The sequence below is a fragment of the Pleurodeles waltl genome, chromosome 3_1, assembly GCF_031143425.1.
Source record: "Pleurodeles waltl isolate 20211129_DDA chromosome 3_1, aPleWal1.hap1.20221129, whole genome shotgun sequence".
NCBI classification, from domain to species: Eukaryota; Metazoa; Chordata; class Amphibia; order Caudata; family Salamandridae; genus Pleurodeles; species Pleurodeles waltl.
In genome coordinates this window covers 404,174,629-404,189,146 of record NC_090440.1, presented here as the reverse complement: position 1 = coordinate 404,189,146, position 14,518 = coordinate 404,174,629, and the positions used below count along the sequence as shown (strand labels likewise).

The 14,518-nt window shown below is 44.9% G+C and overlaps 1 protein-coding gene across 1 annotated transcript in view; it reads left to right on the top strand.

Moving 5' to 3' along the window:
- Window positions 1–14,029, top strand: part of ELL3 (elongation factor for RNA polymerase II 3) — a 171,353-nt gene extending 157,324 nt beyond the window's left edge. The window contains exons 10-12 of the mRNA XM_069222630.1: window positions 2,275–2,446; window positions 4,791–4,835; window positions 11,709–14,029. Coding sequence (XP_069078731.1) covers window positions 2,275–2,446; window positions 4,791–4,835; window positions 11,709–11,819 — 328 coding nt within the window. The 3' untranslated portion in view covers window positions 11,820–14,029. The remainder of the gene's footprint in view (window positions 1–2,274; window positions 2,447–4,790; window positions 4,836–11,708) is intronic.
- The last annotated feature ends 489 nt before the right edge of the window (window positions 14,030–14,518 follow it).

Here is a 14,518-nt window from a genome sequence, read left to right as displayed (position 1 = left end):
CTACCAGGTGTGGATCAAACGGTAGGGCGAGGTGAGTGATTTACGGGCAGAGGTTCCAGAAGGTGACCTGTCTGTTTACCTTTATATGCAACACACTCATAAGGAAGTCATATGTTATAAAAAATGAAACAGGAGTCATTACCACACTTTCTGTATAATTAAGCTATTCGATAATATACACTTAAAGTGCATTCTGAGACATTTGCTTTCAATTCAGAATGATCTTGCATGCTATCAAAGTTGAAGATAGGAGGATAAGGTGGAGAGATGTAAAAAAGTGTGACCTGCAAGCCTTAGTTGTCTGTCAAGTTTATTTAAAGAAAATAATAATTGACACCCACGAATATGGTGTTTACAATTATTTATGCTGCACACTGGTCACCTGGTGATATGTAATACTTTGTTTGTTCATCTTGCTGGGAAAAGCGAATAAAGAGTACACATCAAAGTGGATGTTCATTACGAGTCAAAAGTCAGACTTTGTTTCCATACAATAATTTATAATTTCATGGGATTTTTCGAAACACCTCAGGTCAACTTTGCTCCAGCCACATTGCTGGGAGTAAAGCCTCATCTGTACACCACCTCACGGTGCCAAAGTGTAAAATGAAAAGGGAGTTATTCACTGGCAATATATAAAAAGCAGCAACATAGCGCTTGACCCAGAAATACAAAGGGAGAGGCCTGCTTCTTTGCTCCACATGTTATACTATTAGGTTGTGGAGTGTTCTTTGTCAAAATGTGGAGAAAGTGCAGTGTCTCTAACCGTGTGTGCCACCTCATGGGCTTGCAGCTTTCTATCCACACTCTAAGCATCCACCGGGCAGTCAGATACTTTGGTAATAGTCAGTTGTTGTCAACATCATGTAGAGCGCTGTTTGATTCCTAACCATGCCACTGCCGGTAGGGATTGACGTTCTAGCTCCTGGAAACCAAGTTAGTTCTGCGAAGGAGCATGCCAAAGTGGTCACTGACACAGACAGATCAGAATAGTGAGGACCCCGGGCACTTTTTCTGACCCCTCTGTAGGCCGCATCATAGAACAGGGGTGAGCAGTGCAGGCCCAGGGGTGACTAGCATAGGTACAGGAGGCCGGATCGTTGCCAGAGTTCCAAGAGATCAAGAAACGTTTCTTCAAATACAGTGAATGTAAATTAATGACTGTGTGTACTCGGTGTTACCCTGAAAATATAGGCATGGGTGCCAACTCTCAGCGCTGTGATACCCTCACGGGTGAGTAGTGTGCTTTACAAATGCTTTGATTGATTGATTGATTGAACTCTGTGTCCTAGTATGTAATGTATAATTTTGCTGATTTCAAGCTCAGCCTGCTCCCAGCCCACCACCGCTGCTTGTAGACAGTTCCATGTAGTATTGAAGTGTTCTAGGCATGACCGCTGTATCAAATAAACTGGGCTCCATATTGTCTTCTTGCGTTGATTCGAAAGGTGCCTGGAGACCTGGATCTGCCCATAAATGTTGATGTTACCCTTTTTCATGCTGTGGCAGTACCCACAAATACAGATCCTGGTTGTGAACGAAGCCTTCAGTGCTCTCCGAGCGCATTTCCACCCTCCACTGCCTCCTTCATGCAGTTCAGCTTTCCCAGTGCAAGTGAATGGACCAGGCTGCTGCACGTGAATGACGCAGACAGGAGCGGGAGAGGCTGAGATCCCTCATTCAGATATTAAAGACATGTTAGGATATATTTATATTTAGTAACCTTGGCTCTTGGCTAGGCTAGTGCTATAAAAATATCATATACACATCTAACATAACTTCTTTCAACTGTTCAGGGAATGTAGGCCGTTTAGCAGCATCCATCCAGGAAGGATGACCCTCGGCATAGTCTTCGAGTAGTGTTTTCAAGAAGGATTGTATTTCTGGTAAATGCACAGTACGAACACTGGGCTTGAACGATCCCTTTTAGAGAACTGTGTACCAGCGGGGCAGCCTTGCTCTTATGTAATCAAGAAAGGCACCTGAATCTGGAGATACCGTTAAGTGTGATGCATCTGCCCTGTTTTTGTAACTGCACACTCTAAATGTGATGATTCTGTCCTGCTCCTGTAAGTGTGTAGGGGGTTGATGGGGTTCTAACATTGGTGGGCTTTATGAAAATGCATCTGCTAAGGGCATTTCTGGCTATTGGATATTTCAAGGCCTAGTAAGTTTCGCAGTTTTTCGATGCTACTCTGTCTGCTGCTGGAGAGGCATGAACCTATTCCTTACCAGTTCTACCTGAGTGACTGATGGTGATTATGTCTTTGTCAGAAAGTACAGTGCAATCACTTCGCCAGAACAGCGACAAGGCTATGAAGAAGATTTTGATGCAGATTATACCGAGTATCTAGACCTCCACTCCAAGATCAGCAAAGTGATGGAGAGGTTCATACAGCTGGGGTCCAGAATGAAGAAGCTGAAGCCAGGATCATCTGAGCACAAGGTGAGAGCAGGGGATGCAGGCGGGTCACCATTGAGGGGGGAGGCGTGTGGACCTCAAGCAGTGGAGAAGGTGGTCTTCTTTTAAAGTCCTGCTGGAGTGCCATCAGACATGAAAAGGCGGAGGTGAGAGGATACGTGAGATTTATTAGATCAGGGAACCTGACTGAAGATGAAGGGAAGGCAGACAATTTTTCAAAATGTATTCCAATTATGAGAGGCCCAGGGAGATCCTTGCCAAGGCTTAGCAATCCGAGAGTGTAAGTTTGTTTGAATGGGAAGAGACAGAGCTGGAAAACGGTATGTCTCCTGAGTGAGAGAAACCCAGACCACGAGCAAACGTGAAGCGTATTACTGTGAAAGCAGCCACAGTGTGAATGTCGTCACTTGTCTTCTCTCACGTATGTTGCACTGCAGGGCTCCTTGTAGAAACCGAGGTTGGTTCCACTGTGTCTGCCGAGTGTATGGCAGTGGTCGCCATAATAATAATGTCTGCTTGATCACAGATGCTATCTTGAGATGGTGGCACTGTTGTGATTCTGTGTGGTTGATATGTTTGTTTAATGCCACCTCGTCTCTTGAATATGTTACCCCTTCTTGAAAATGTATATGGCACCTTCTTGATAATGTGCACACATGTGGGTGGAACGTTGGTATTATGTGCAAATGTATGTGGCTCCCCCTTGGTGCAGTGTCTAAATGTAGTTGCCACCATCTCTTTTTATATAACATTTTATTGGTATTTGTACAATAGTGAAGCATTATAGAACAATATGTGGCACAGCAACCGAGAAGATATTTATGAAACAGCAGTCGGTATACCCTATACAATGTTACATTTAAGGTCAATTTCACATTATGAAACTGGGGCAATTCCCTATGGAACCCCAGAGTGGGGCAAACCTTTGCATGCTGTTGGGGCAACCTCTAACATGGTAAACAGTTTTTTAAAACACAGCGCAGTATCCATTCCATTCCCTGAAGCCACTCCCTAAAGGAAAGAGCAGAGCTCTAGTGTTTAGCAATATCAAACTAAGCCAGGAGACATCCAAGGCCAATGAGAGGCTAGGCAGTCAATGGGAGGTAACCCTCTTCCTTCATAATTCCAGGGAATGCCAGGCCTAACCTAATAGAAGTCATTGGGGACAGTGGTGTAACAAAGGCCCCCGCAGCCCCTGCAGTGCGGGGATGGGGCATCCAAACTCCAAGGGGCACCCTCAGCCCAGAACCAGGTCTGAGTGAGTCTGAAGGGGGGCCCCTCGATGTTCTTTGCAGGGAGCCCCCTCCATTTTCGTTACAACACTGATTGGGGACTTAGAGGACCCTTGCCAAAGTTAGGAATACAGAAGACTGGTATGCTTGAGTCCCTCCACCCTCCGAGATTATGTTGGTTAAATCTCCATTAGAAGTCTGGCATCTGTACCATCTGAGTGCTGGGACCGTACCCATTGTCCGGAGGTGTTATGGTGCAGAGTTCGCTCTGTACATATACTTGAATTAAATGGAGCCTTGCAGAGATGTCTAGGTTTCCAGCTGTCATTTTTGCATCCCTCCAATCTATGACATCCAAGAGACCCAAGTTCACCTTTCATCTGGCACCGTCTTAGTTCTGTGCATGAATGTATGTTGCACAGTCTTGGTATTGTGTGCACTTGTATGTGGCACAATGTTTGATCTACATGCAAATGTCTTGAGACTGATCATGCTTCTTACCTGAGAGGCTAACACGCCTATTATTGAGTGGAGGAATATCTCGGTTTTATCGAGTGTTGGCTGCGGGTAAGGTGGTCCAGATGTGGTTCTGTGTATTGATGTTCAAGGTTGAACACACATGGTGTCTGTGGAAGATGCAAAGATGGCAGTGGTGTTCTCTCATGTGATGATATCCAGAACTGAGCATACATGATCTCCATACTAGGTGTGATTGTTGTTTGGCCTATACCAGCCACTGAAACGATGCTGGTTTTGTATTGTGTACAGATGCCCAAGATGGTAAATACGTGGTCTCCTGAGCCAGTGACGCCGGCGTTGCCTTGTGTGCTATGTGCTGATGTCCAAATGCGTACCTAGGTGAACATGAGTAAGCATAGCCGTGTCAGATGCCTGTGTCTGACCACGTGTGGTCAGTCTCCTGTCAGTGGTCTGTGTGCTGATGTCCATGTTTGAACATACTTTTCTTCCTAGAAGTTGCCATGCTATGCTCTTTGTGGCAGATGCCCAAACTGATAACATGTAATCTCCTGAGAAGAGGGCACGTGTGTGCTTCGTGGTGTGGAGGAAGTGCCTCTGAAGAGCATTATCACTTACATTTCACAGTATGACCACTTGCTTTATTCTTCAAATTTCAGATGCTGGAGGAGAAAATTGTGACAGCCTACAGGAAATTCAAAAAGGTAAAATCCCTTATTCTTTTTGGGAAAGGTGTGGGCGAATTTCCCTCGCCTTTAGTAAACAGAAGATGTTTCTTCGTGTGCAGCGCCTCCGAGTGAGAGAGGGATGGAAATCCTCTCTGTGGGAATGAGGTGCTCCACTCACCTTTTGCTCACTATCCAAATATGAATCAAGATGTTGGTGACATGTCAGATTGACACCCGGAGAAACAGGGAACATATTTGTGTCGATATCTAGCCCTGTGTGGCCAGAGCCAGGGCAGAGTTCTCCGCGCTTCTGACATAGTTCGTCACCAGAGGCAGGTTGACCCGCCTGTATTGCATGTGTTTAACCTCTCGGGCATTCTGAATAGGCGGTGGGTCGGAGCACAGTCAGTTGCATGCCAGGAGATGGGCAGCAAAACCCTGGTTCCTAAAATGCGTGGCCACGAAATTAGCACAATAAAATAGTTTATTTAATTTATAGCTTTAACATTTGCGGAACAAATTCAACTACAAAAACATTGGTGTTTGCATTTAGCCGAAAATAACCTTAAGGACAATAGTTGATGGTGTTGCCCGTTGTTTCCTAAATTATGATGTAATTATTCTGTTGCACCTTAATCAACCTTATAAAAATGAGAGGCTGACGGGGCCCTCTCAGATTTTGAAGTTGTGACCCATAGGTTGCAAACACACCCCTCTGTAGGCTACAGCCTGGAAAAAGAGTGCGTCTGTAGGAGAGCTCTACCTTTCACATGTACCCTGTCCAGCTCCAGGAGCGATTGAGGGCCTGCATGGGCTGATAATCATATCTTGAAGTCGCACAATAAGCCGTGGATTGGAAAGCACATGCACGACCCATTCACCCCAAGCACACAATGCCCAGAAGCGTTACTGTCTGACAAGGCGCAGTAGGCGACTGGAGGTGAATCGATGCAAGCCTGGTGTGAGCGGCTGTCTCTTCTGGTCTGATCTGCATGTCAGAGCAGTGCAGTAGACGCCTACATTAATACTCCCCAGGGTGTTATACCAGTGTTGTTTGATGCGTTGAAGGGCTTCTGTTGCCATCTTAATCTAAACATATTAATGCCCCCTGCCCATTTGAAGGGATTAGTAATAAATAATACTAATACCTTGTTTCAACGTAGTGATTCATTCCAGCATTCATTCAGTTTCTAAGCACTATACATAACAGGTGTTAATTTTACTTAATGTAACGTAATTCATTTTATCTGCCTCAGATGAATGAAAGGATGAGCTGGCCATGTCAGGATTCGAACCTGTCACTCAATAGTGACATCTAATGTCACCAGAAAGCGCTTAAGTTACTGAGCCGGCTTCCGGGTATTATCAGGAATTTTGTACAATTATAATTTTAGTATTATGTCTTTCAACAGGCACAGCATTTTCGCTTAGTTATAGATTTGCTGTGTAATTCATTTCAGGCTCGAACGATCAGAAGTTATTAAAAAAAGAGCGCTAAAACGTAATTCTACGCAATGGCAGACACTTTGCAGAAGTTACTTGATAACCTTTCAGTTGCGGATTTTGCATTCAGATGTTGAACTGGTAGTAATGACGTGCAACTTTATCCGGGCACTTTTAGTAGGTGTTGCGATGTCAAAATAACAAAATGATAGTTTCACTAATTGTGATGCATTATGCCACATAATTTTCTTTATGCGGTCACATAATCTCGCCTATCATTGCCACATAATTCCAGTGGCCCTAATAATAAGACTTCTCAAAACAAATACAAACGAAGGAAGATTCTGGTAAAGCACATTTAAATTTGGTGACATTTATGAATCTAATTAGGCATTTTTATTCTTATCGTCAATATATAGATAGCCCTTGCCGTGTTTAACCAACACATCTCTGCTGTGCTCATATAGATCTGGGACCAAAAGCGTTACTATGGACAGAGCAGTGTGACCCAGCCCTATTGTTAAATTTCATCAGCTTGCAGTCCTATAGGGAAAAGTCGTGGAATTTGAACTATTACAGCAGCACTGAGAACTCATCAAAATCAGACACTCGGTTTGCTTGTCACTTTTCTGAAAGATGTGGTAAGCCATGGCAATTATTTAAAAACAGAGAAGAAGGAAAACAAATCAGGAAAATTCAAAATCAATTTTAGAATTTGTAGGCGAAAACTGAAGAGTGTAGCCCTGGGCGAGAGGCCTGCAGAGTAGGAGTAATTATGGTTACTTGAGAATAATGCAAAAAATATGAGCAGCTGGGAGCAGCACACACGGAGCGTTCCGTGATGCTTAGGGTTTTGGTTGTGTTATGTTTTGGGAGACATTGTGTGATGCACAGTCTTCCGCTGGAAGAGGGACTTTACGGAAGTATGTTTCCATTGCACGCTGTCTGGTCGTGGCTTGTGAAGATGCGCTATCAGTGGTGCGAAGGGTATGTCCTACAGTGGCATTGCAATCTGTAATGGTCACTAGATATTAATGGATGAGAAGGCAGGCCCAACACACTGCCTCTGAGAGCCTTGTGCATTTAGATTGTCTGATTCTGATATTCATATTACTTGCTTCCTGGAGGGAATGACCTTTTGGTTACCACCCACCCGCAGCATCCCGCGCGCGACGGTCTTAAGGTAGATTGTTCCCTAATCCTCCTGAAACGTTGCTCCCACCTGCCAGCGGCTCAGCTTACCAGGAGCATTACAGGGATGGCGCCTGCCGTGCGCCTGCACTTCACATGACCTGGGAAATGCTAATGCCGCAGCTGTCATCTCAAATTCTGCTAAGCAGCATCAGCAGTGCAGCTTTCTGTCGGTGAACCGCCAAGCACAGGTCTCATATAAACCTCGGCCACGCTTTTAACAAAGCCAGTCATTCGGTCTTACGGTACCTCAAGCCCCCTATCTACCAGTGGTGCACTAAACCCTGTGTTACAAGAAATAAGTCAATGGTGTGGCCCCTAGCGGCAGGTTTTACCATCTGAGTGGTCATAGACACTTTGGCACTAGGTGCCACCACCTACACGAAGGTAGTAAAAAATCCTGAATTATTATTTGAACCTTTTATTTAATGTTCAAGGTGAGACTCATCCTCATTTGTTGGGATTGAGCCTTGCACACTGGATAAGCACCTCTCGCATGGAGGCCGTTGCACATGCTGGGGTTAGGATCGTGCACTCATAGCAGGGCCTCACTCTCTAAAAGCTAGCTTCACTCAGTGGGAGTGGAGCCTGCTCTCTGCAAGCAAGCGAAGAGCCATTCCCAGCATATCTCACTCATTGAGAACCAGTTTTATGCACCAGAAGGGATTCCCACTCATGGAAATGTGGTCAGTTTCTGGCCTTTCTCAATATCATGATTGACCTGCTTAGAGTCACACACCTAGACCTGTATATTTTCTATATAAAGATATCTAGTTTACAAATGCTAAAATATTACCACAGTGGGCCTGAACCTTGATGTCTTTGATAATGACAACCCCACTGATAGCTAGAAAGCTTTTCCTTTGTTTCCAGATGCATAGTAGAAGGAGGAAGTGGTAGATCAGTTCCATAGTGTTATTCGGTCACAGACTCTTTGCTTATTTTGGTGCTGCACCTCCACAGCCAGACTCCACTGTCCGTCTTGAGATAGTCTCAGAAGTTACTCTGTTTCTTAGAGTCTAGGGTTCCCGATTGTCCGGCCCTCAGGCAGTCCTCATCTGAACCTGACCCCCTCTCACGGCTTCTTAACTCCCACCTTGCCAGCTTTCTCCCTCTGTCACCTCCATTTCGGATACTCCATTCAGTTTGCTTCCTCACCCTGATATCCTCAGCCTCCTCCACTCGGCTTTGGCCCTGAGTCTTAACCATCATCTCACCACCCAGCTCTGTATGCCTATGTCACACTCAGTCTGCACCTCTCAGCTTGTTCCTTCTGTTTGCACCTCACCTCCTCTTATCCTGAGCTCTAGAAGATCACACACACATAGACCCAGATTTACGAGAAAGTGGTGCTGCGCAGCACAGCAAGTCACTGCTGCGCAGCACTGCATCACTTGGAAAGGGCAGGATTGTGCCCTATTAAAGGAATACAGCACATTCCTGTCCTTTCTTCCTGCGCTGGTGCACAGTGGGCTGCCTACCGCCAACGCAGGCACCCTTGCATCATGGTGCAGGGGTGTCTGCGTTGCATGCAGGATTGTTTTGAGCAGGAAGGGACAAGCTCCTGCACAAAGACAATCCTGGGAGGCTTTTTTCTCTTTCTGTGTGTGTTGGAGAAAGAGTGCTGCACAATACAGCACACATAGAAAGAGGGATAAAGGAGGAGAAATAAGGATATTTCTCCTCGTTACGCATCCCCTGGGGAGGCATAAGGTTTTGATGCCTCCCTGGGTTTAGAAGTCCTTGTAAATCTGGGGATGCGTCAGAATCCATGGGTGTAGCGTGGGAACATCCTCCGCAACACCCACTGAATGCCTCCCACATGCATAGTAAGACAGGCATCCTTACTCCATAGCTTTGAGACCATTCGAAGCCACACTAAGGGGCTTTGCATAGCCTCTTTGATATGGTTGAAAGGTTTGCGCTGCTGCCGCATCACTAATGTGATGCAGCGGCAGCGCAAGCATCTCATAAATATGCCCCATAGTGTGCTCTTTCGTGCAATGTTGTTGCCCGACCAAAAACCAGTCATAACGTTTCTGAGACAAATAAGGGTCCGGACAACTTTGTTGGCATTCCAAGTAGGACAGAGCTTGATTTTACTTAAAGCACCATAGAACGCATAGTTAAACTTGCTCCTATATACAGAGCGAGATTAAAACATAACGATGAATAGTATTGCATTGAGAGTTCGCACCCAGACTGAAAACGCTTGCCTCATCATAAGGCAGATCTTAATTGTGGATCTTACTATTCTCTCACCTGTCTATAGCTCTTGTATCTTATACCATCTTCTCGCCTTTCAGTTCAGAAGATAAGATGAGTTTCCATTATGTTATTGCCTCTAGGCCGTGGGTGAGTTGAGGGTGAAGAATTACTTCTGGGGTGGACTACTTAATACCGAGCACTGGAAATTGACACTTTTTGCATCATTGGAAGCTTCTCACACTGGCTGCCTGTGTGTAGCAAAACTGATACTTTTTGGCTGAGCCTGTAGTATAAATCCATTGACTTCTCTTGTGCCCTTTGTAAAGGCTTATTCCTGAGTGTGGGGTAGCAGGGGGCAAAGACATTTACATTTATGTAAGAGAGTCACTGACTGAGTGAGTAAAGAATGCCAAACTCTCTCTCGTGTTAGACGGGGTGTTGTGTACCTTTGTGCAGTGTGTATTTGTGTAAGTGTATGTTCCTGTCCCTAATCTTTGGATTGTGGGCACACAGTGTGACCAGCCAGGTGGTTGTGGACCCGAGGCAACAAAGCAGTATCATGTGGCATATATGAAGTACAATTAAGTTGGAAAGAAGATATTTTGTAGTATCACCATAAAACGCAATTGGACTCTAATATTTTGGGGTGCAAAAGAACTTGGAACAGAAAGACTGGTGACATTTTGGCAGGAAGGGTGGACAATCTTAGAAGTTTAGGGGGACAAAGCACCAATTGAGCCCACCTATGGTTGAATTCAGCAGACTTAATCGGTGCTCTGATGTCAATGCTGTCCTTCATGCTTGCAGCTAAGATGGGGACTTGAGTCCAGCCATGCGATTCAGATTTCATGTTCAATTCAGATTAGATCTGTCGTATACCACGCCTTGCAGGCAGATGTATGCAAATCGAGACAAGCTATGCTAAATCCAACTAGATGTGCCACCAGTTTTGTTCCCACAGGAGAGAGGACTATTGCTGGTGTTACAGGCGCACTACGGTAACACGTCAGGGGTTTCATGCAAGCAGCTTTGACCCTGACGCACGATTGGCCGGTGCCAGGCGAACCTGTGCAGGCTGTATGCGCTGTAAAGTGAACTTCTGTTGTAAACCTGCAAAACGCACACATCTGGTTGAGATGCTCTTACGCCTTAGTGAGCTAGAATAAAATCGCATGAATGAACAACGGGCTTTATTTTGATTTTCCGCTTTAAAAGCTGCTCTACCAAACGGAGGCTAAAGTTCTTGAGAAGCTGAAACAACACTTAATAATAATAAAAATAAAAAAAACTCGCAATAGTCTTTGATAATTAGTGGACTGGAAATGTGGAACCCTTAAAATACTCTTTATTCCACCCTGTTAGTACATTGTTCCTGCAAACCATGACGAAAAGCGGCAAGCAGCAAACATCTGTTCAGTTCAGTAGCGCAAAGAAACGTATTTGGAGATGAACCTTGCAGTGTAATATACGTTATGTTAGGCTATGTTATGTCATACATGGTTCTGCCCTCTGGGAACAAAAACTGCTTCACTGGAAAAAGATTGTTGTTCTGGAGAGGTGTCATGGGGGCATCCATTATTCCGCAGTTTGACGTCATCTCTGGAAGTATATATAAAAGCAGATCTATTTTTCAAGCGCTTGCCTAGTCCTACGTTGCAGGATTGTCATTTCAAGAATTGTCACTGTGCTCAAAGGCCTCCCATTCATATTCTTATCCGTGCAGGGGCAGCTATGCAGGTTGTTGCCTTGGTGTATGTGTTTAAAAAACTATAATTCCCTCATCACAGAGCTTAGGGCCTGATTCAGGATTTAGCAGAGGGGTTACTCCTACAAAATGCTGACAGAAATCCCGTCCGCCAAAATATAAATCCCATAGAATATAATGGGATTTATATGTCGGCGTACAGGATATCCGTCCCCGTTGTGATGGAGTAACCCCTGTGCTAAATTCTCAGACAAGCCATTAGTGTGAAGTAGTCAGGCCTGTTCTGCCTCTACCCTCCGCAGTGTCTCCCCAGTGAAAGCCATTTCTCCTCCTGACGTTTATTTTTTGGTCTCTGTTCACAGACATATCCTGGGTACCGGGAAGATAAGAGACGATGCGAATATTTACACCACAAGCTCTCGCACATCAAGCAAGTGATACTGGAGTACGAAGAGAAGACCAAGCCCTCGTAGGTGAAGCTCGAGCCAAAGATTGTGCCTCTAACTTGAACTCTTGCAAGCTGGTGCTGCCATGGCCTGCCAGTACATTCCAGGGAACTCGTGCCTGTGGGTCTGGGGGATTTGGGCCCTGCGTGATAGGCCACAAACATTTGTAAGTAGTCCCCGAAGGAAGAACAGGACTGGCCCGGAACCCGACCTCCCCCTTTGTCACATAAGGCGGTGTATGTCAAGTTGGCATACATGGAGCCTTTGTCTTTTGGTGCCCTTGAGACTGCCTTGAGATTTGACTAAATGTTGGCAGTGCTGTGCACAGTCGTAGACATTTAGCATTCTACCAAATGACTCTCTGCAGAGACAACCAGACGACTACACGGGGCCATCAATGGACACATGAAACCCCAGAATTGCTTGTGATTGCCAGTGCCACCAAGTGGGGGTCTGGCAGTGTCTTCATTCTAGGCTCAACTCTGACATTTTTGCACCGGCCATAGACCTGTGGTGGCCCTGGTAAAATTCAAAGATGCACATGGAAACTAGACAGAAGTTGTCCTTTTTTCATCAGACATCCCTACCACTTCTGGCACACTGGAACCCAGTTCTCCTCTGGGGCAGATTCAGTCATTGAAAGGTAGATTATTTCTGCAGGGCAGAAACCAGAATATAGTCATAGGGGACCACATATCGTAGGACCATTTCTTATGTCAAGTGCTAGAAAGCGAGTCCCGTCACCTAAAACGTGCCTAGAGTTGGGGATAAATGTCTGAGTGTGCTTTGAAGCAGCATACTGGCAACACATAGCTCTACATTTGAGGAGCATTAGAAAAAACAGAGGAGCATAGTAAACAAAACAGGTGCATGAAAAATCTCAAGAGAGAGAGAGAGAGACGCAAAAAAGCTGTAAAAATAAAAACAGTAATGACCACAGCAAAATACTGTGGAAATACAGTAGACTTATCATCAGTCCTCCCATGCAGGGATATAATCATCAGCACAGCCAGCTACTACCATGTAGAAGGAGTTGGTATGATTTTAGTTATTGCTCCAACGATTGGACCCTTCAGATTAGGTCAGGGAGCTTAAGTGAAATGCTTGAACTCACAAAGTCATAGCTGATGTTGTCACCAATGGAACCAGTAATCTACAAAGAGCTGTAATACAGAGAACAGTGCCGACCTACTGAAAATATGATCCTTAATTTAAACTCAGTGTTATCACTTATGATGTCTGTCTTAAATATGTAGGTATTTTTCTTTGAAAGGTCTGTTCCCACTCAAAAGGTACATACAGCGGCCTCCGAAGCTGAGACAAAGTAGTTCTCATGACGTCTTAAGCAGACCTCTAGAGCAGTGGTTCCCAACCTGTGGTCTGGGGACCCCTGGGGGTCCTCAAAGCCTTCTCAGGGGGTCCGCGACTGCTTAGAAAATTAAAAAATATTAATAAATGTTGACAAATTAGGTCCCAAACTTCCAGTAATGACTCAGTGGGGGGGTCCCCGGATTCCAATGATGATTCAGTGGGGGTCCCTGGGTTCAATTAATGATGAAGTGGGGGTCCACAGAAGTCAAAAGGTTGGGAACCACTGCTCTAGAGCAACAATCCATGCGGGCGCTCTTTGTAAACAGTTTCTGTACCACAATACCCCCAATAGCATTAAGTAAATCACAGGTGAAAATGACCGATCACCCCTAGGCAGGTGCAGAGGTCAGCCCTTGAAAACAGCTGGGAATCGTGACAGCCAAGGAAGAGGGGGGTAACCTTTTAGAAAATCTGACATTTACTGTCTTTTACAGCCTAAAATACTGGATAACAGGAATTCTCTGTCAGTTTATCTATAGGAAATCAAAAAGTATTTATCCCCAACCCCTCCCTATGATGTTTCAAAAATATGCCCTTGATCTTGGTTGCTTATGCTCCATGTTACAGACGTCATTCCGTACATAGGAAGAAGAACTATAAAGCTATGGTCTCTGGTCTACACGAGGCTTGTCTGTGATTCAGGAGGCCCTTGGAGGTGGCAGGAGGAAGACGGGGCAGAAACTCTCGACTACTGTTGGAGGCAGAGTGGGCCCATTTAGTGAGACCCATTTTGCTTCTCCTATTCCGTTTACATCAATACTTGCACCCATCACCAAAGAGATGGGATTGAATACAGGGCAATTGGCTTTTATACGTGCCTAGAAATCGATTGAAGAATCTGATTAACATTCAAAATATAGTTAGTTAAAAAAAAGTAAGAACAACTTAGAGCAGGTGTCTTTAAACTGGCGGGCGTGGCCCCCTCCTAGGGGGGCCCTTAAGTCATCCCATGGGGAGGCACCAGGCTCTGACCAAAAGAAGCATTATGCTAATAACAAGCTTTGTTTTAAGGTGAAAAAAAATGAGCAGTAGTAAACCGCCCGGTAATGGGCCATCACTAACGTGTTTTGTCATTTAGATCCTAGCTGGAAGTATGTGTCAAAAGGGAAGGGACTCCAAATACTCTTCAAAACCCCCCACTTCTAATAATCACACTGTGAATACTCTCGAACATTAGTAAGTCCTGCCTGACCATAATAGTATGTTTGGCACAATGTATTTGATTGGATTTTTAAGTCTACACGTATTTAAGCATTGCCAAATTCATAAAGTAATTGTAAAAAAAAAAAAGAAGAAAAAAATAGGGGGTGCGCAAAAAAAAATTTCACTTGTGGGGGGCGCAGCATTAAAAAGTT